The 22880-nt window shown below is 48.7% G+C and overlaps 1 protein-coding gene across 1 annotated transcript in view; it reads left to right on the top strand.

Annotated features, from left to right (window-relative positions):
• Window positions 1–20790, top strand: part of scara5 (scavenger receptor class A, member 5 (putative)) — a 160591-nt gene extending 139801 nt beyond the window's left edge. Inside the window, exon 9 of the mRNA XM_038799611.1 lies at window positions 19038–20790. Coding sequence (XP_038655539.1) covers window positions 19038–19174 — 137 coding nt within the window. The 3' untranslated portion in view covers window positions 19175–20790. The remainder of the gene's footprint in view (window positions 1–19037) is intronic.
• Window positions 20791–22880: the final 2090 nt, after the last annotated feature.

Genomic DNA, 22880 nt, shown 5'->3' with positions numbered 1-22880 from the left:
TGAGTAAATTTGCAGATGACACTAAAGTCGGTGGAGTTGTGGACAGTGCAGAAGGATGTTACAAGTTACAGAGGGACATAGATAAGCTGCAGAGCTGGGATGACAGGTGGCAAATGGAGTTTAATGCAGAAAAGTGTGAGGTGATTCATTTTGAAAGGAATAACAGGAAGACAGAGTACTGGGATAATGGTAAGATTCTTGGTAGTGTGGACGAGCAGAGAGATCTCAGTGTCCATGTCCATAGATCCCTGAAAGTTGCCACCCAGGTTGAGAGGGTTGTTAAGAAGGCATACGGTGTGTTAGCTTTTATCGGTAGAGGAGTTGAGTTTCGGAGCCATGAGGTCATGTTGCAGTTGTACAAAACTCTGGTGCGGCCGCATTTGGAGTATTGCGTGCAGTTCTGGTCGCCACATTATAGGAAGGATGTGGAAGCATTGGAAAGGGTACAGAGGAGATTTACAAGGATGTTGCCTGGTATGGAGGGAAGATCTTATGAGGAAAGGCTGAAGGACTTGAGGCTGTTTTCGTTAGAGATAAGAAGGTTAAGAGGTGACTTAATTGAGGCATACAAGATGATCAGAAGATTAGATAGGGTGGACATTGAGAGCCTTTTTCCTTGGATGGTGATGTCCAGCACGAGGGGACATACTCAGAGAGTAGTAAGGGCGTGGAATGCTCTATCTGCAATAGTAGTGGACTCGCCAACACTTAACGCATTCAAATGGTCATTGGATAGGCATATGGACGATAAGGGAATAGTGTAGAGCAGGGGTGGGCAAACTACGGCCTGTGGGCCGCATGCGGCCCGCCAAAGGTATTTCTGCGGCCCACCAAGTCATTTAAAAAAAAAAAAAAAAATTTTCTTTTTTTTAAAATTTTTTTTTAAAGGTTAATGGGGGGGGGCTGTTGGGTTACTTACTGGTATAGGGTGGATACGTTGACTTGAGTAGGGTGATCATTGCTCGGCACAACGTCGAGGGCCGAAGGGCCTGTTCTGTGCTGTACTGTTCTATGTTCTATATGAGGCGCCCAGAATCATAACCGGGTGAAGTAATTATTTTACTTAATATACTATGCGGCCCTTTGTGAATTTCTGAATGTGGCCCTTGCATGGAAAAGTTTGCCCACCCCTGGTGTAGATGGGCTTTAGAGTGGTTTCACAGGACGGCGCAACATCGAGGGTCGAAGGGCCTGTACTGCGCTGTAATGTTCTATATTCTATGTTCTATCTTGTAAGGTTCCTTCTTGAAGGGCATTATTGAGCCAGATTGGTTTTTTCAACAATCGATGAATTGTTTCACGAGACTAACTTTATTTACCAGGTTTAATCCAGATTTATTAATTGAATTTAAATTACAACGTTGCCATGATGCGATTTGAACCTATGACCCCAGAGCATGAGCCTGAGCTTTAGGATTACTAATCCAGTGACATTACCACCAACTTGCCAGCATGTTTCCTTCCCTAAATGGCATTAGTGAGCCAAATAGGGTTTTACAACTATCAATAAAATTTAATTGCATCATTCCTGAAACTAGCTTTCAATTACAGATTTTTAAAATTAAAAAATTGAATGAATTAAATTGAATTTACATGCTTAAATCCAGAAGCCTTGATGGGATTGGAATCCTTTGGGGGGAGGGTTTGCACACTGCCAATGGCATGTTTCTCAGCGGCGAGAAGCGGCCTGCTGTTACCCAGTGGTGGGATCTTCTGGTCCCATCACTGTCATTGGGATTTCCCATTGAATCCACCCCCGCAGCTGGAAAACCTGCTGTGAGGTTTTGCAGTCACTATGTGACTGTTTTCCCACCTTTTTGAATTAGATCGTCAATCAGATAGCACTTCCTTGGATTATATGATGTGTGCTTATGTGTAAAGTTGACAGACTGAACAATATTTGTTCACACCTACATTGCTGCCAATATTGCATCATGGAAGACCTGTAAAATTCATTGTGGTCCATTTTGACTTTTGGATAACCTCACTCTGTGACGAAGCGGTACCTGCTATTTTAAGGTCCGGCCCTATTTAAACTATGGGGAATCAAAACCAGTGCCCCAGTGCAGCTTGCGAGCTCATGTTTCATGAATATTCACCAAGGGAGAGGTGTCCCATTTGTGGAGGGTGCTCATCCCAGGATATGGCACAGATTATTTGAATTTCCAAAGGTGGGAATGATAGTGCTCCTGAATTCTAAAGATTATTTAGAATCTTCAAATAGTCATTCACCGTAATCATGATTGTTTCGATCTGTTAGAACTAGGCTTTTATTATTAGAATAGAATATTTTGGAGGGATTTTCCGCCTCACTGCACTCTAAACATACCGAGATCTTGACCAGAATTTCTGGAAAATGGGACAACGAGGCCCATAGGGGCAGCACGGTAGCATGGTGGTTAGCATAAATGCTTCACAGCTCCAGGGTCCCAGGTTCAATCCCGGCTGGGTCACTGTCTGTGCGGAGTCTGCACGTCCTCCCCGTGTGTGCGTGGGTTTCCTCCGGGTGCTCCGGTTTCCTCCCACAGTCCAAAGATGTGCGGGTTAGGTGGATTGGCCATGCTAAATTGCCCGTAGTGTCCTAAAATGTAAGGTTAAGGGGGGGTTGTTGGGTTACGGGTATAGGGTCGATACGTGGATTTGAGTAGGGTGATCATTGCTCGGCACAACATCGAGGGCCGAAGGGCCTGTTCTGTGCTGTACTGTTCTATAAGAGGCCTACCAACACCTTGCTACCCTGACCAAGGTTCCCCACCTCCGGCATTCCACCCCCAGCGAGACTGTCCCTTCCTGCTCACCGCATGCAACAGGCTGGAACCTATGTCCCTAGGCATTTCCTTCTTTTCTCCAGTGTTGCTACAAATTTTCAGGTCTGCCATGGGATGCAATAGTAAATGCCCAGAGATGCCAAAGGAATATTAGTCTTACAGTGAATGAATCTCTCTGCATTTTTTTCTCAATGAAGAACTCTACTAAGGCCTGAAGCAGGGTGGTTGGAAGACCTGGCTTGCCAGGTCTCCATCCCAAAGATGAGAACCGCACCACCACAAACATGAGCGCCCCCCCCCCCCCCCCCCCAACCTCCCCACTGCCCGCTAATCACTCAGTCTTAGTTTTATCAGATGACTTCAGCTTTTGGGTCTTATTGCCATGTTTTATCTGATATTCAACATAGGCTAGGGTTAAACTTCATTTGAAGTTTTCTCCGATAATAACATCAGAATTCAACATGTGCGAGGGATTATGGTGTATCAATTATTTCTGCCAGAATTACAGATCAAGTGCAGAATCTGATCCAAATGTACTTTGACCTTTGGCATTCTGTAATAATGCAACTAAACATCTGCATAAATTCCGTTGGCTGTATGATTCATTTAGCAATAAAGAATCCCAACAAAAAATAATCCCATTACCCAGGAATTTTCACAGTAACTTCATTGCAGTTGAAGCCTACTTGTGACAATAAAGATTATTATTATTACGTGCAATGGGCTACAGAAGATGTGTCTTATGAATCCTGAATTAATTAATGAATTTCCATTCCAGATGCATATCAGGAATTGATTCATGTATTTAATTAATATACGATTATGAATTTCACCCACATTTTTGATTTTGGTCGGTGGGGGAGTGCAATTTCATATTAACCATTCCCAGATTGAGAATACCAATAAACTGAAGTAATATTTTTAGCACTGCTGCCTCACAGCACCAGGCACCCAGGTTTAATTCCAGCCTTGGGTGACTGTGTGGAGCTTGTATGCTTTCCCCGTGTCTACGTGGGATGCCCCGGGTGCTCCGGTTTCCTCCTACAATTCAAAATGTACAGGTTTGGTGGGGTTACAAGGATAGGGTGGGCGAGTGGGCCTGGGTTGGGTGCTCTTTTGTTGATTCAATGGGCTGAATGGCCTCCTTCTGCAATATTGGGAGATGGATTCCATGGATTATTCATAGAGATGCCCCTGTCCCATACATTAATGTTTTCATCTTTTGCCAAAGAGAAAAGTAATTTCTGAACGACCATTTTAGTCAGTGCACGTTGTTAGCACAAGTAGAAGGATCTATTGGCTAGCTTTCAGCACTTATTCTCCAGTTCTTTTTTTAAAATAAATTTAGAATACCCAATTCATTTTTTTCCAATTAAGGGGCAATTTAGCATTGCCAATCCATCTACCCTGCACATCTTTAGGTTGTGGGGGTGAAACCCACACAAACACGGGGAGACTCCACACGTACAGTGACCCAGAGCTGAGATCGGATTTGGGACCTCGGTGCCATGAGGCCACAGTGCTAACCCACTGCGCCACTGTGCTGCCTTATTCTTCAGTTCTGATATTCTGTTCATATCCCAGGTTTCCAATTTGTTCGTAGATGTAGCACATGTGGGCAAATGCAATGAGTTACAGTTAGTATATAGCTCTCAGTTTGATTTAAGAAAATTAACATAGGGCGTGATTTGCCGGTAAAAAATATTCCTGTTTTGAGCGCAAATAGCGGGGTGTTTCTCGGAGCCTGCAGCGCCATGAATGACCCCGCCATCAAACAGGACTGTGTTTTTTTGGGGCCTCAGTGAGGGATGCCCCGCCAAGGCAGCACTTATCTACACTGCTTAGCTGGGAAGAGAAGGGGGCGTTTGGAAGCCATGGTGGGGAGGGGGTTGAGAGATTGGGGTGGCATTTACAAATGGCACCCCAATCTCTCAACCTCCCACCACAGTCTCTGGATGCCCTCAGCACCTCAACTTAATTGTTAGGGGGCCCGCAACACCCCCCCCCCCCATCCCACCTCATAAAGGCAGGGCACCCCTAGGCCCAATCCCTGGCATGAGCGAGCCAAGGTGGCACTGCCAGGGTGTGCAGGTGGACAGGTGTCATTGCATGGTACCAGGGTGGCAGTGCCAAGGTGGCAGTGGGAGTACCAGGGTACCACCCTACCCAGAGCCCGACCACCCGTGGCCTTAGAGTTCCCGTCCACATGATGTTATGCCTGGTCCACGTTTGGGAGGATCAGTGCTAAATGGTGCCATGACGAGGTCTCCCAGGCCTTGGGATAAAGCACTGCAGACATATTTAAGGGAGCATAACTGCTAAATATGTAATGCTGGGTGGGATCCAGATAGCAACATCTTGCGAAATTGCATTAGCTCTCGAGAGGCGTTCCGAATGCCGCAAATATTGCGAGATGCCTCTCATGAGATTTAACGGCCTCACCACATCACCGGGTCAGGTGTGACAAGGCTGATCACGCCAATAATTTATTTCTTCTACAAATAGAACAAATGGGCCGGATTCTCTGTTGGTTAACGCCAAAATCGCGAAATGTGATTGGGCAGACAATGGGTTCCGACGCCAAAATTGCGGCGGGCGACAATTTGGCGCCAAATCAAAATTCACTTTCACTTCAACAGCGGCGTCAATGCGTTCCGGAACGCACATATAGTAAACACCGTTTGCATATCATGAGCAGGCCTGACCCAGTATTCTCTGGGGTGTCTGCGATGAGCTCTGGTGCTCTACATCATTTGATGTCTGACTCCTGCCCATGGGACCACTTTGCACCGTCCACCTGGGTCATTCCTGCATGCGAGCTGGCGATTCCATCACACGGTCCCATCAAATCGCTGGGGTGATGGAGGTGGGGATGGTCGGGGATGGGGGGAGCTCAGGCCACCCATTCCACCCCCCTCTGGCCAACTCAGACCAGCCTACCCCTCATACCCACCTGACAGAGCACCAAGGCAGGTTGTAACAGTGTGAACAGGTGTTCAATATGCCAACGTATATATAGATTTGTGCCTTAGCCTCTATAGCTAAACTGTACCCTTCATTAGTGTCTAACTTTCCCGTACAGCAGGAGTGGAGGTGGCCTGTTGTGATTCCCGTCCTGCGACCTGCATCTCCGTTAGCGGCCATCTTCTGGGGCACCCGTGCTTGGATGGGCCCAGCTGCTGCTGGGTGTCCCAGGTGCCATGGTGCTGCCTTGTGCTTCCTGCTGCCCACAAGTTGCACCAGGGACTGGAGGGATGGGGGGGGGGGGGGTCTAAGGTGGGGTCCAAGGTGCTGCGGGAGTCACCGGCACAGGCCCCAGCACCTCCTCTCTCGGGGTGCCCGATAGCCCCTGGGCTACTCCATGGGATGGGAGTATGAGCGGAGCTATCTCCTGAGGCTCCCCCGCCACCTGGCACTTCCAGTCCTGGAGGCCTGATCTGGTCTTTCCCACGGTCTGCACACTCGTGGCCATGGAACACAGAGAGTAGACCATCTCTATCTGCGACAGCGCCACATCACGCATTGACTGTGGGTCTGTGTCACACCAGCAAGTGACACCTCCATCTCCGTCTGGGACTCGGCCACCTCCCTCTTTGTCTGCACCACGTCAGCCAGTGCTTGGGCAATGCCGCCGAAGTTCCCAGCCATGGCCTGCTGTGACTGGGCCATGCTCAGAAGTACCACTGCGATTTCCAGGTGGCTCTCGTACATGATTGCCTGTGAGGCAGCAACCCTGTCCTGGGCCTTGGCCAGCGCCTGCACAGAATGCTCCAGGCCTTGGGCATGCTGATCTGTAGCCAAAACTGTCACCCCCAATGCCTCTTCCGCAGACGCCGCCATTGTGCTGTTGGCCTGGGTGGCACAGATGGCCGGCAGCACCTCCTGCTGCTGCACGGGGTTGGACTCCTTTAACTGCACCTGCAGGTGCTGGATGCTCGCCGACAACTCCTCATATAGTCCCTGACTCCGCAACTGCTACCTCGGAAGTTCCTACTTCCACCTGCTCTACCGGATCAGCTGTGTGGTGCGCACCAGATAGTCCCAGGAGCCTCTTCACTAAAGGGCCCAACCATGGTGAGAGTCTCGGGGATGGTGGAGGGTCTTGGAGACAGTTGTGAAATCACTGTCATTCTCAGACTCGAGCTCCGGGGTGTCCTGCGTTTAGGGTGGAGGGCTGGTGTCCGAGCTGCTCTGAGGGCCAGTACTCAGCTCACGGGGGGCTCCAATTGTAGCACTAGCTGGGGGCAGGGGGGGGGCACCAGATGGACCCTCCCCATCTCCAGCAGGTCCTGCAAGACATAGACAAGACGGCTGATTAGACTGCGGGCCGGAGGGAGTGGGGGTGGTGAGCGTGTAGGTAGGAGTAAAAGGGTGGTTAGGGTGGGTGTGGTGTAGGAAGAGGGCGGGTGAGGGTGGTGTTGGCGTAGGGGTGGTGTGGGATGAGGGTGAGGGTGAGGCTGATGTGGGAGTGAGGGTGATTTGGGGTTGCAATTGACACATGTGTCATGGGGAACCGCAACCCAGCTGGGTCTCACGTCCTCACCCGCAGCCGAACTCCATCCCGGTTAACACCCTTTCCTCCAGGCCACCGACCAAGTCCAGAGCCGAAAGTCCGGCATTCCACCTCCAGTCTTCTCCCACTCTGATGGTTGTGGGCGGCCTTCTCCTAGGGGTGGAAAACAGGCAACGACAGTGTTAGACAGTCCGATGCATGCAGCCCAGGGGGTGGGTAGCTGGTGGCCTCAGTGACCCATGGTGCACCCAACCATGGTGGCCAGTATGGGTACCGCTATGTGGGGCAGGGTGGGGGTTCGGCCCCCCTCCGGGTTGGGAGGGAGTTGGGTTACGGGTATGTGGGACGGGGCTGCAGCCGGAGCACAGTGCTGCCTACTCACCCTGGCTACCCTGAAAAGGTCATGCAGACTTTTCCAGCACTGCTGCTGGTCTGGGTGATGTTGCCCACGGTACTCACCGCTATGCCACTTGCACCCAGGCACGGCGACGGCGATGGCTGACAGCCTCCTTCATGGGCCAGGTATAGGGTCATCCGCCTGTCCTCCAGGGCAGCACGGTAGCACAAGTAGATAGCACTGTGGCTTCACAGCACCAGGGTCCCAGGTTCGATTCCCTGCTGGGTCACTGTCTGTGTGGAGTCTGTAAGTTCTCCCCGTGTCTGCGTGGGTTTCCTCCGGGTGCTCCAGTTTGCTGCCACAGTCCAAAGATGTGCAGGTTAGGTGGATAGGCCAAGATAAATTGCCCTTAGTGACCAAAAAGGTTAGGAGGGGTTATTGGGTTATGGGGATAGGGTGGAAGTGGGACGGTGCAGACTCGCTGGGCCGAATGGCCTCCTTCTGCACTGTATGTTCTATGTTCTTCCACCGCTTCCAGGAGGGTCTCCAGCTCGGCATCTCTGAAGCGTGGGATCGCGCGTCTTGTTGCCATCTTGTTGGGCAGGATGGTGTATGTGGGGAGTGCAGTCTGTCTTTGCAGCTGCAGCTTTTCAGCCTCCTTAATGTCAATTGCAAAACCAGCGAATCCCGCACCATTTCTCATTGGAATGGATTGTGTTCCATGTGGTGCAGATGCTAGCCCCTCACCAGTACCGGAATCGGTCCAACTGCAGCACCAGCTTTGCTGTCGTGGAACTCCATGTATTCTGCGCCGGCATCAACACTTTGGCCGGGATCCCCTGCTTCACCTGCAATGCTCTCATGTCCATGGGTTTCCGGACAGCGTGAGGGTACCCACAATGAGACCGGAACGGAGGATCCCTCTGCCGGCGGGGGGTGTGCCGCACCAGAGAACGGGTGCGACTGGACGGAGAATCCTGCCCTTAGTTTGAGAAATGGAGAATCCAGCCCATGGTTTTATGCTTGAAATAAATTAGAATATGCAATAACGAGGAAAGCAAGAGTATTATTCATGCATATTAAGCAGAACTGTTACAAATATTTTCCTTATTATTTGAAACAGAAAACCAAAGAAATATTACAAGTGAGAGTTATTTAAAAATGTCAAAAACTATTTACTTCACCTTAGAAAAAAAGGCATCCATTTGTTACACAGATGGCTATGTCGGGGCGGAGGTTACATATTTGTTGGCTGTTAGACTTCAAAGAAAATTGTGATTAAAGACAGATGTCTGCATTTAATTGAGACTTTGAACACGATTCCAAACACCATGAACCATCCGACATAAATATCTTCGTAGTTTTGCCATGACTTATTAAGAATGATTGTCGATGCTGCTGATGGAGGGGTGGGAGTGGAGGGGGTCTCACGCCGAAGGAGCCCACAGCAAGATGTAGTGGGCATACTGCCTAAACTTTCCCATCAATTTCCCGCAATGTACAACCAGCAGGCTAGCCTGCCGATCAGCCATGTAAATTCCTGCTCTCAGTGCTCAGTGATTCAATTCTTGTGTTAGCTGTGGATCAGTTGTTGTTCCCTTGCCTATGAGTCACAAAGCTGTGGATTCAAATCCCAGTGTTTACTTCCTTCTCTTGCAGATCTGGAATAGATTGTGGATGTTGGTGTCTCTCAAGTAATGTTCACTGGTTAAAAATCGCTTCCATTTTGTTCATGCCTGCTTAACTAGGTAGGAAGGAGAGAGGAGTGCCAGGTGATTATATGAGGGACATGAATGCCAAACTAAACCATGAGTATTAGGAATGAGAAGCACTAAGAAGTTTGGAAGCACCTATTTATTTTCCTGAATAGTGTGGCCCAAGGTGTTGTTGATACTGGGCAACATAGAGCCAGTGTGGCACTACAGCCCACTTCTGAGATTGCAGAGGATAGTGACAAAAATCTATTTCATGGATAACATTTCAGTTATTATCAGGTAAGTGTGGTTTCAAATAGGCATAAGTTGCTATGCAAATGCTTTCAGGACACCTATTTTTATGGTTATATCATTGTGGCAGGAGAACATTTATCAGCTTTAAATAAGTACATGACCTTAATTTTTTGCCCATCAGATGCTCTCACTCGGAGCCATGATTTTGCGCGGGTTGGCCAATTAGCAGCCAGCCAGCATGAAACATGCACTGTGAAAGGCTAAGCGTTGCTGGGGAGGGCGGGAAGAGGCCTGGCTCCAGGAAATGGGGGTGGAGGTAAGGACTGGTGCTCCCAATGTGCTCCCTCAGAGGGACAGCTGCTGCGGAGCTGTCTCAGACAGCTGTTGACCTGTGACAACACGGTAGCATTGTGGTTAGCACAGTTGCTTCACAGCTCCAGGGTCCCAGGTTTGATTCCCGGCTTGGGTCACTGTCTGTGCGGAGTCTGCACGTTCTCCCCGTGCATGCATGGGTTTCCTCAGTGTGCTCTGTTTTCCTCCCACAGTCCAAAGATGTGCAGGTTCGGTGGACTGGCCATGATAAATTGCCCTTAGTGTCCAAAAAGGTTGGGTAGGGTTACTGGGTTATGGGGTTACTGGGATAGGGTGGAGGTGTGGGCTTGAGTGGGGTGCTCTTTCGAAGGGCCAGTGCAGACTCGATGGGCCGATTGGCTTCCTTCTGTACTGTAGGTTCTATGATTCTATGAAATATTGATGGAAAAGCTATGCAATGAGTGTCTTGACAGCAGAGTCATACACAGACGTCAGACCCATAATACACTTGTTAATTTTATATGAGCCCTGACCTTTCATCTCACCCTGGATCGAGATTGCAGCTTAAATGTAAAGGCCGCCTTGCCAATTGCATGCCCGTCAAACTTAAAGGCAGACATATTAGCAACGTAAAATTCTGGTCAATTGGTGTTTAATTAATTTAAATTAGCTTCTTGATTGTCAGCAGACGCACTTCCGACTCTTGCACAAGCACCGACCGAAATATCATGCAAGTGCACGCTGATGTCGAACGTGCATCCGACATCTCCTCATGCAATTTCACATGCTTCCAGATCGGGCATCTGGCCAAACATTGGATGTAAAATTCTGACCCATGTTTTCCACCCACCATATTGGAAGCTTAGCTTTATTTATTCATTCCGGGAATGTAGGTATCACTTTAAGGCCAGCATTTGTTCCCCATCCCTGATTGTCCTTGAATTGAGTGGTTTGTTAGACCATTTCAGAGGACAGTTAAGAGTCAATCATATTTTGTGATCTGGAATCACATGTAGACCAGACCAGCGAAGGACAGCAGATTTCCTTCCCTGAAGTGGCCTTAGTGAAGCAGATGGATTTTTATGACAGCTTATGATAGCTTAATGGTCACTATCACTGAGACTACGTTTATGGGCATGATCCAACAGAACGCATTGCACCCGGCGCGGACCCAAACGAGCGGTTAGACCGCGGGGTGAGGGGGGTGCGGAAACATGCCCGTTCAGGAAGTTTGGCCGCCATTGGTGGGGGTCATCCCTGGGCTAGGGGGTGATGGGCTCAGCACCTGCGGACCATGCACATGTGTGCCCGCTTCCCAGGGAGAGTGCATGACAGCTACATCCTGGTGCAGTCGGAGATCCACGGCACCTTCGAGAGATACCCCAGAATTACTAGAGGCTTTTGAGGGACACTCGCTTTGGACCTGGCTAATGAGTTCGTCAGACTGCTCAAAACATGGATCTGAGGCCTCAGCTGCTCTGGTGGTGCACTGCAGTACACTCCTTGGAGGGTCGCCCACCTTGTGGTAGTCTGCTGTGCCTTCCACAACCTGGCACAGCAGCGTGGTGACATGCTGGAGGTGAAGGAGGAGGAACATGCAGCCTCGAGTGAGGTAGAAGAGTAGGGGCCAGACCAGGACAGACTGGAAAACGAGCCCGGGAGAACCCGCGGGAGTAGCCAGAGGATGGAGGACAGGGGGCGATGGCGAGAGTCCAGCATGCCCGGAGGACCAGGGAGGCCCTCATCTTCACCCACTTCTCATAAGACGTAGCTTTGACCCTCATCTCACCCCCTCCCCCTTCCCACCCACAGTCCCCCCTTCTCCCCTCTCAATTCTCCTCTTCACCCAATCATTTCCCCACCCACCCATTGCCCTCCGCCCCCTCGATCGCCATGTCCCACCCTCCCAGGCTCTGTGTTACATCACTCCAGGGTAATGGATCTGCCTTGGCACTGTCAGTGGGTCAAAATATCAGTAGGTGATAACACGCTGTGTGTTGAGCTCCAGTGCTTCTCAATCTATGCTGTAGTCTGACTCCTGTCTTTCAGCTGACAGCGCGCTCACCCCCATCACCTGCGCATGGTATGTCTCAGGGGGGCCCAGATCTAGGATCACCACCAACAAGGGTGGGGGGTGCAGGCCAGCCCACAGTGCAGAATAATGTGACAGAGGCTTCATATGTCTCGGGCATTTTAGTGGTGAACAACCGTGACGCTAACTCTCCCTAGTTACCAGTGGTGCCGTCACCCTCCCTCACCCTCAATTCCCTCTCAGTGATCCTCAAACTGCTTAGCCCTCTCTGCTCTGCCGCTACATCTAGATGTGTCCCCCGGATGCACATCAGAGGTGGAGGCAGCTTGCTGCTTACCACGCCCTGTAGCCTTTATTGCACCTGGTGGGCGTCTCTGGGGTCCTGGGGCCACTTGCCTCACCGTGCCATTGTGTTCTGCCTGCTGACCTCGAGACGTACCATTGTCAGGAAGGAGGGACATGGGAGAACTGGTGACCACCATCGCCTCGCTGTAGGGAGGCTCCGGGTTGGCCTCCGGTGCTCCCTCCTCCCAGTCGGTGTCTGTAGGGCCCAGGGACTCACCTTGGGATGGAGGGAAGGGCAGCTGGATTGAACTCCAGAGGCCCCTAAGCCATCTGTCTCTGCAAGCCCTGGTGGATACACCATGGTGTTGATAGCCTCACCGATGCCCCTCTGTTACTGGGCCACGCTCTGCAGTGCCTTGCCAATGTCCAGCTGTGTCTGGGACATGGTCCTCAGCGATTGGGACATGCTCTGGAGCACCTTGGCCACCTGAGACTGGAACATGATCAGCAGCACCTCGGCAAGGTCCACCTGCCTCAGAGACACGTCTCCCCCAGCAACATGCGGTTGAGGCCCTCAGCTAAGGCTGTCACTGACTGAGCAATGCCTTGGACACCACCACTCATGGTGCTGATGCATGCTCCAGGTTTTCCACTGCAGTCACCACCCTATCAGTGTTTGCCTCGGTGTTATGCATTACCAGCACCATCTCCTGTGCCAGGAACCCATCCAATCGGCTATGGACCCACTGGAGTGTCACTGACATCCCCCTCTGAATCTCACGGCCCCACCCTAATGTCTGCATAAGCTCTGGGATAACTGTCCAGAGGCTGGGCATCTGACTGGGACCCAGCTGGGTCCAGGGATCCGGTAGACCTCCAGCTGCTGTTCCCTATGGATGTTCCTGCCTCCACCTGATGTGCATCAGTGACTGTGTGGTGCCCACCAGATTGTACCCCAGAAGCCTGTCCACTACTTTCACCCAAAGAGGTTTGTGTCTCTGCACTTGTGGAGGGTGTGATGACAGCTGCGATGCCTCAATGGCGGCAACCTCAGTGCTCTCCTCTGAGGGGTTCTCTTGGAATGGGGGGGATGGGTTGGCTCCATCAGATGGAGATCCTGCAGGGGAATGGACATGTGGTCAGTGAGAGGGAAGGATCATTGTGTCTGGCACTGGGTGGCGGTCATCCTGGTGACACACCCCGCGCTGATGGCAGCTGCCACAGCCTCCCAGGCGACATTGGCTGATCTGTGGCTGACCCTCCTACCCCCTCAGGGGAACAAGGTGGCCCATCACGGCTCCTCCGCGTCCAGCAGAAGGACCAGGTCGGCATCTCCGAGTCATGGGGCTGGTGTGTGCGGTGTCATGGCTGTGTGCTGTCTGGGGTTTGCCTGGAAGGATCGGATAAGTGCTGCTCCTCCTTATTAGCGGGGAGATGCCGGGCAGGGTCCAGGCTAACCAGCTAGCATGACAGCCATTTCCAACCTGAATGTGGGATCGTTAATGGCCCTAATTGGCTGATATACCCTCAATTATGACACGAGAGAGTGTATTCGTAAAACGAAGGCTTTAATAAACAGAGAACGTCGCCAGCCGGAGAGATGAGTGCTCACTGAGCGCCGCCCACAGGACGTCACCTTATATCCGGCCCCTGGGAGGTGGAGCCGGAGGCGGAGTCCCCCAGGGTACCAAACCCGGTCTTAAAGGGACATTATATGCATGATCTTAAAGGCACATTACCCATTCATCACATTGGCATTAGAGACTGGTGGTGGTCTCGCCAGGTCAGCATCGGGAAACATTTCTCTCCAAAGCTTCCACGTCCTTCTGATAATGTGGTGACCAGAACTGCACGCAATATTCCAAATGCGGCCTAACCAGGGTTTTGTATAGCTGCAACATAATTTCCCAACTCTTGTACTCAATGCCCCGACTGATGAAGTCAAGCAGGCCACATGCCTTCTTAATCACCTTGTTCACCTGTGTTGCCACTTTTAGGGAAATGTGGACCTGCCCAGATTCCTCTGTATGTTAATGTTCCTAAGGGTTCTGACATTTACAGTATAATTCATATCTAGATTCATGCCCTATATTTCAGGTTGCATTCACCAAATTAAAATTCCACCAGCTGCCATACTGGGATTAAAGACCATGTACCAGCCTCCCCGGACAGGCGCCGGAATGTGGCGACTAGGGGCTTTTCAAAGTAGCTTCATTGAAGCCTACTCGTGACAATAAGCGATATCCATCTATCCATCCATGTCCCCAGAGCAGTAGCTTGGGTCTTTGGATTACTAGTTCAGTGGCATTACCACTATGCCACCATCTCCTTATAATACTGCCCTTTAGGGCAGCTCAGTGGCGCAGTGGTTAGCACTGCTGCATCACGGCACCGAGGTTCCAGGTTCCATCCCGGCTCTGGGTCACTGTCCGTGTGGAGTTTGCACATTCTCCCCGTGTTTACAAGTACCCCAGAAGCCTGTCCACTACTAGTGGAGGGTGTTATGACAGCTGCGATGCCTCAATGATGGCATCCTCAGTGCTCTCCTCTGAGATGTCCTCTTGGAATGCATGGGTTGGGTTGGCACCATCAGATGGAGGTCCTGCAGGGGAATGGACACGTGGTCAGTGAGAGGGAAGGATCATTGTGTCTGGCACTGGGTTTTTCCCCCACAACACAAAGATGTGCAGGGTATGTGGATTGCCATACTAAATTGCCCCGTAATTGGAAGAAATGTATTGGGTAATCTAAATTTAAAAAAAATAATACTGCCCTTTAATGCCTGAAAAACAAGCACAGCACGATGAGATTTCTAAGCCATCCTTTGGTACAGCATTCTATATTTTTAGTTGTATAAATATACTAGTGTCATAAATCTGACATGCAAAGTTCTGTTTACTGTTCCCAGACGTTACCAGCACATTGGATCAAGAACAATAACATTTAGTTATCAAAATTAAGCTATTAAATTTTCCTTATTCTGATACTTCAGGGTTAAATGTCATCACAAATGAAAATTGCTACTGATCAAGTCCTTTTAGAATTAAAAATGAACTCAACATTCACATGCAATTAACGCATCAATGACCATCTCCAATCAATGAGAATCAAACCATCTCACCATGACACTTGTCATAATATCCACTCATGTATATAATGAGATGCAGACAGGCAGCGATTGACACATAGGATGCCCAATGAACTCACAACACAGAAAAACCAATCACCAGACAAGACACCACCACTATAAAGCCCACAGGGCATTAAGAGCCCGCTCTTTTTGGGACCCAGACACTGTGACAGTCAGAATGCACAAGTCAGTGGACATTATTGCTAGTAATAGCTAGTAAGTCTGGTCGAGCCAGTAAAAGGTCGTCAGTAGGATTAGTAGAGTGTCAACCCACAGCTGAACATGTACAGCCGTTCTTAATTTAAATAAAACCGTGTTGGATCACCTCCGGTGTCAGACATTTGTTTCTAGCTTCCCTGCATCCAGTTGCAGTCAACGTCAAACCAACCTGCCTAACACATCATGGTACCAGAGAGCTATTAATCCTGCCGAACCTACCTCGAGTAACTCTGCAACGATCAGAAAGCGGCCATCCAGCGACATGGAAAACATCCAGCCTTCTCCACAGCTCTGCATCCCCGGCAACCTCGCCGGCAATTGGAAGATCTTCAAGCAAAAGTTCCTCCTGTATATCGAGGCCTCCGACCTCGAGGCAGCATCGGATGCGAGGAAGATCGCGCTATTTCTCTCGACTGCGGGGGACCATGCCATCCATATCTATAACTCGCTTACGTTTGCCGATGGCGAAGACAAGACGAAGTTTAAAACGGTCCTGCTAAAATTCGACAGCCACTGCGACTTTGAAGTGCAGGAGAGCTTTGAACGGTACATCTTCAACAGATGCTTCAGGGTAAGGATGAACCTTTTCAGTCCTTCCTGACCCAGCTCCGCATCCTGGCGCAGTCATGTAATTACGGCTCGGCGGCTGATTCCATGATCCAGGATCAGATCGTTTTCGGGGTCCACTCCGATTCCCAGCAGCAGCAGCTCCTCAAAATAAAACAGCTAACTCTCTCCGTCACTATTGAGACGTGCGTGGGACATGAGCATGCCAAGAATCGTTACTCCCACATCAGGGCGGCGGAAACTGCAAAACTGGCCTCCCACGAGGCAGAACGACTGCAGGCCATTGAAAAAATGCAAGGCCTGAGTATCGAGGAGAGTGGCCGTTTCGCGCGCTTTTCCCAGGTCCCGATGCGCCACAGCCGGGTGGACGACGAGGCCAAGAACCCTAATGCGCAGGTGCATAAGTTGGCCGACCAGCCAAAGGACGGCGATGCCCACATTGTGGGAAGCCTAGCCATTACACGGCCTGCTGCAGGTCCGCTCCACCGATTATCAGCCAGTGATCCCAGATACGGTGCAGAAGCATCCGCTCGGTACAGCAAGACATGCAGAATGCTGATCCCGACAGCCCAAAGGATCCTGATGCTGATTGCCTCGAATCTCCATATTGGGTGGGCATCGTAACCACACACGAGCTGGTCCCCACTGCACCGGCAACCCGCCTCTCGATCCTCAGTGTGGATCCCGACGACGAGTGGTGTGCTATCCTCACAGTCAACCAGGCTCGCATCTGATTTAAACTGGACATCGGTGCGTCTGCGAACCTCATATCGCAGTCAGATCTCGACAGCATCTGTGACCGGCCTAGCATTCTTCCACCAGCATGCCAACTCCTCGACTACAATGGCAATGCCATAGCTGCCAGTGGATCGTGTCGGCTACGGGTATCTCACAAGGAATTCAAGGCAACTTTACGATTCGAGATCGTTCGGCCTGACAGGGCGTCCCTGCTCTGTGCTCGCGCCTGCAAGCTCCTGAATCTGGTCCAGCGAGTCCACACCATGTCTATGACACCGCCGCAATTCCAGCAATCCCGTCTGTCCAAGTGCCGGCGTCTCCTGCTCCACCTCTGCGGCGATCGACCAGAATTCGGCGCCCGCCTTAAAGACTGAATCTATAGACTTTGCTTTTGTAAATTTTGTTCAGTTTGCTCTGTATCTGCACGATAGACACTTTCCCAAGTACATATGTTCGTTAACTTACCACTTCTACATAGTCAGGCATGTATATACCTTCACGTTCCATAACTTTTTTTTAAAAAGGGGGGGAGATGTCATAATATCCACTCATTATATAATGAAATGCAGACAGGCAGTGATTGACACATGGATGACCAATGAACACACAACACAGAACAACCAATCACCAGACAAGACACCACCACTATAAAGCTCACAGGGCATTAAGACTCCCGCTCTTTTCAGGACCCAGACACTGAGACAGTCAGAGTGCACAAGTCAGTGGACATTATTGCCATGTGGTAGCTAGTACGTCTGGTCGAGCCAGTAAGAGGTCATCAGTAGGATTAGTAGAGTGTCAACCAACAGCTGAACATGTACAGCCGTTCTTGGTTTAAATAAAACCGTGTTGGACCATCTCCGGAGTTAGACATTTGTTTCTAGCTTCCCTGCATCCAGTTGCAGTCAACGTCAAACCAACCCGCCTAACACATCAACATTCAATGCATTACCATCACTGAATCCCCCACGATCAACATCCTGGGGTTACCATTGACCAGAAACTGAACAGGACTAGCCATATAAATACTGTGGCTGCAAGGTCAGAGATTCGAAATCCTGTGGTGAGTAACTCACTTTCTGACTTCCCCAAATCCTGTCCTCCATCAACAAGGCACAAGTCAGGAGTGTGATGGAATACTCCCCACCTGCCTGGATGAGTGCAGCTCCAACAACACTCAAGAAGCTCAACACCATCCAGGACAAAGCAGTCCACTTGATTGGCACCCCTTTCACAAAAGTTCACTAATCCCATCACTGACACAAGATGTACTGCAGGAACTCGCCAAGGCTCCCTAGGCAGCACCTTCCAAATCCACAACCACTACCATCTAGACTGGCAAGGGCAGTAGATATATGAGAACACTGCATGTCCCCCTCCAAGTCACTCGCCATCCTTACTTGGAACTATATCGTTGTTCCTTCACTGTTGCTGGGTCAAAGTACTGGAACGCCCTTCCCAATAGCACAGTGGGTGTACGTACACCACATGGACTGCAGCGGTTCAAAAAGGCAGCTCACCACCACTTTCTCAAAGGCAATTGGGGATGGGCAACAAATGTATATACCTTCACGTTCCATAACTTATTTTTTTTTAAAAAGGGGGGGAGATGTCATAATATCCACTCATGCATATAATGAGTTGCAGACAGGCAGTGTGCAAAGACCGCACCCCGTAAAAATTAATTTAAAAAAGTTCCTTCTCAGTCCACTTTACTTACAGAAAAATATACAAGAATGTTCACAATGAAATTCAGAAACCAAAACTTGTCCCAAAGCTGAAATCATGGAAACTGTGCAAATCTTGTGACCCCTAAAAAGACTGAAAGAGGCATATTTTGGACAATTCCGGACGACTTCATTTCATTGTTGATCATAATCAGGATAATTATGTTAGTTTCTTAAATCTAGCCTATAAAGCCATATTTCCTGTCCCCAGAAACTATCAGCACTTTAAATCAGGAACAACAACATTAAATATTGTGGGAAGATTAGCAAATAACAGACTTGAACACGGGCATTAAATTTAAGACAAATTTGGAAAATATGTTTTCATCATCAACGTTATTTACCTCAAAGTATCAGTTTATTCTGATTGACTTTTACTTTTGTAAAGAGAAATTTTACTTTGAGTATTTTTTTTTAAAGGTAATTTTTCCACTAAAAGGAATGGATTGATTATTTGCAGGTACTGGCCGTATCTGGATGGATGATGTTGCCTGTACAGGAGCAGAGGACACAATTCTTCAATGCAAATTCTCAGGATGGGGAAAGACTAACTGTGGGCATGCGGAGGATGCAGGGGTTATCTGCAAGACTGACTGATTCAAAAGGGAACCATTAAGCATTTAAAGGGCGTCGTTCATTTTGAATGGTATTTGTTTCTGCTTTCTTTTTTTCCTTTTGTTGAAACCTTACTAAAAGCAAACTTATTCTTTACTTTCCCTAAGTTTATCATTTTTATGCCACAACATCCGTGGAAAGCATTTATATTCAAAAAGTATTATGTGTGAAAAAGACAAGACCATTATTATAAATATAGTTACATAATTTGATAACCACCATTTTATGCACTGAAGAATATGGGCCCTAATTTTATTATGCATTTTGCTGGCATAATGTTGAAAAGCAGCAATAGCAGAAAATGCTACTGCTGTCATTTGTTCCAAATGGTATATTGGTGTTGCATTACAATGTGTATGTATGCTAGGATGATCTCGGATAGATTGGAACCCCGAATGTCCAAAATCTCATTAATTTGTTGACCCAATAATTTATTTTTTCCAAGATGCTTCTTCAAGTAGTCCATTCATTAAGAGTGATTATTTTCTCACCCAGAGAATAATGGCACAATTTTGTTTAAAGATTAACCACATTTATCTGTCCAGTTGTTCACTATCCAGATCCTCGGACATATCTGTTCAGCAATGGAATGGAGTGAATTGTACCATGGCTTTCCAGATGGCAAATTCCTGATCTTAACATGTTGAAACATATGAATAGGGAATAGGCCATTTGACCCCTCAAACCTGTTCCACCATTCAATTAGATCATAGTTGATCTGCACCTCAATCACGATTACCTGCCTTTAGCCATGGCTGGATTTTATGGGGTGCCGTTGTCCCCTCTCATCTGGCTAAAAGGTAAGAGGGGGAGACCAGGTGAAGAATGGGTGTTAATAGAATGGACATGGGACTTTCACCCATGAGGGAACTACATCCATCCTCAGAGAGCTACCAGACAATCTGCAGCTCTCCAGGACTGAGAATGGTGGCCACTGCCGATTCTGCACTTGGGGGATGATGGGGTAACCATTGTTGGCACCAGGGAGGGGTGTGGAGTTCGGTGCTTGAAAGGCCATAGAGGAAGGAGAATCTGAGGGCTGGGGAAAGGGGAGAGGTTGCAGTTATACCTTGGAGGCCGTTCGATGGAACTTACCCACTGCCTGCCACTAGCCCATGCAGGGAAACCTACCAGGTTGGCCACTTGGCATGAGTGTCTCTCATTGAAAGTTGCACAGCGCAATGGCCGAATGGAGCCCTTCAGTGGGAATTAATTGCCGACTTAAAATCTTCAAATGACCTACTGGTGGCTGACTGCCTGATGTCTCATCTCCACTGGTAAAATTGTGGTGGGGGTAGGGTCACACAAAGAGGCAGTGAACAGGCCACTCATTGGATTTTACTTTTGTACCACCAGCAAGGAGTGTAAAGTCCAGCCCCATTTTTGTTGTGATCATCAGAAAAATGTATTGATCTCAATTTTTGAAAGTTTTAATTGACTCAATATCTGTTGCCTTTTTGGATGGATTGTTGCTGAGTACTTCAAGCTGCATTTTGAAATTTTCTCTGATTTAATTTCTGAACTTTAAGATTATACCCTCCTGTTTTCGATTCTCCCACCAGAGGAAATAGTTTGGAATAAAATTTGGATTCTTCACGTTTTAGGGTTCAGTGATCATAATGTGTGATTATTCTGTATCTGGGTGAGTGGAGGCAGGCAGCACATAAAAATCAAGCTCATCTCAATGACTGGCCTGCAGCCCAGCCAAGACATGCTGCTGATTGGTTGTACGCTCAGCAAGGAGCTCAGGAATGTGTGTATCATGGAATTTACAGTGCAGAAGGAGGCCATTCGGCCCATCGAGTCTGCACCGGCTCTTGGAAAGAGCACCCTACCCAAGGTCAATACCTCCACCCTATCCCCATAACCCAGTAACTCTACCCAGTAACACTAAGGGCAATTTTGGACACTAAGGGCAATTTATCGGCCAATCCACCTAACCTGCACATCTTTGGACTGTGGGAGGAGACCGGAGCACCCGGAGGAAACCCACACACACACGGGGAGGATGTGCAGACTCCGCACAGACAGTGACCCAAGCCAGGAATCGAACCTGGGACCCTGGAGCTGTGAAGCTATTGTGCTATCCACAATGCTACCGTGCTGCCCGAAATGAAAATTGCTTATTGTCACAAGTAGGCATCAAATGAAGTTACTATGAAAAGCCCCTCGTCGCCACATTCCGGTGCCTGTTCGGGGAGGCTGGTACGAGAATTGAACCGTGCTGCTGGCCTGCCTTGGTCTGCTTTCAAAGCCAGCGATTTAGCCCTGTGCTAAACCAGCTGTAGCTAGTGTGTAACCTATACTTCTTAAAGGCAACCTGCCCCTCTAAAAGAGAAGGTGAATTCATGCTCGAGCAGCTGCTGGAATGGTGTCAGAAATTGTGGGAGGGAATGTAGGAAAGATTAGAACAATAGGGCAGAGTCAGAACTCCAAGATTATCTGTTATGGCACTGGAGGCCTTAATGCAGCAGGTGGAGAGGATAGGGATATTTCCACAAAGGCCCAGAAGGCCCTCAGAATATATCCGCCAAAAGGAAGCAGGTGAGCACAAAAAGTAATTTCCCGGAGTCTGCCCCTAGCTTTTATGATTTGGAGTACGGTGTACATGGATACTTAATCTCTTTGTTCCTGCACAATTTCAGTTTTTGGAATCCATTCGTAGGGTATGGGTGTCACTGGAAAGGTCAACATTTATTGCATATCCCAAAGTGTGCTTGAGAAGCTGGTGGTGTGCTGCTTTCCTGAACTATGTGATAAGGGCATTTCCACAATACTCTTAGGTAGGGAGTTACAGGATTTTGATCCAGCAATGATGGAGGAACAGCAATACAGATTTATTTATATAACGCCTTTAAAATGCTAAAGGATCCTTTGATGCTTTGCTGGAGCATTATAACACCAAACCACACACGGAGATATCAAGCCAGATGACCCTTGGCCAAAGGTAGGTTTTAAGGAATGTGTTAAAAGAAAGAGAGGCGGGGCGATATAGGCAGGGAATTCCAGACTTTAACACCCATGCAGGTGCCAATTCTAAAATCATGACAATCGAGAATTAAAACATGCCAGAATTTGTGAAGTCCAGTGAGCAGGGGATGGTGGGGTGGGGGGAGGGATGGTAGGGTTGTAGGGCTGAAGGACATTCCACAAATAGGGAAGGGAATGGTGATGGAGAGATTTAAAAATAAGGATTCAAAATGTTGAAATTGAGGTGTTGCTTGACAGGGAATCAACTTAGATCAGCAAGCACATGATGATTGGAGAATGGGACTTGGTGAAAATCAAGGGGTGTGGGGTGGATTTCATACTTCAGGATTTTTGACCCACCATTGCTCACATAAGTGCCTGGTTAAGAGTCAATGTGGTTTTGTGAAAGCTAAATTGTGCTGGTCTAATTGATTACAATTCTTTCAGGAAGTAACAAGCAATGTGGATAAAGGGGAACCTGTAGATGTGGTATACTTGGATTTCCAAAAGGCTATCAACAAAGTAACATATCAAAGGTTACTTCACAATACTAGAACTCATGGTGAAAGGGGTAACATATTAGCATGGATAGAGGATTGACTAGCTAACAGGAAACATCGACTAAGATATATCCATAAATTCCGTGTTAGCGAAAGTGGCTGCCACAGGGATTAGCGCTGAGGCCTCTACTGGTTACAAACTACAGCAATGATTTAGA

Source organism: Scyliorhinus canicula, chromosome 6 (assembly GCF_902713615.1).
Source record: "Scyliorhinus canicula chromosome 6, sScyCan1.1, whole genome shotgun sequence".
NCBI classification, from domain to species: Eukaryota; Metazoa; Chordata; class Chondrichthyes; order Carcharhiniformes; family Scyliorhinidae; genus Scyliorhinus; species Scyliorhinus canicula.
The sequence above is the reverse complement of the archived record's forward strand: the minus strand, read 5'-3'. Positions and strand labels throughout refer to the sequence as shown.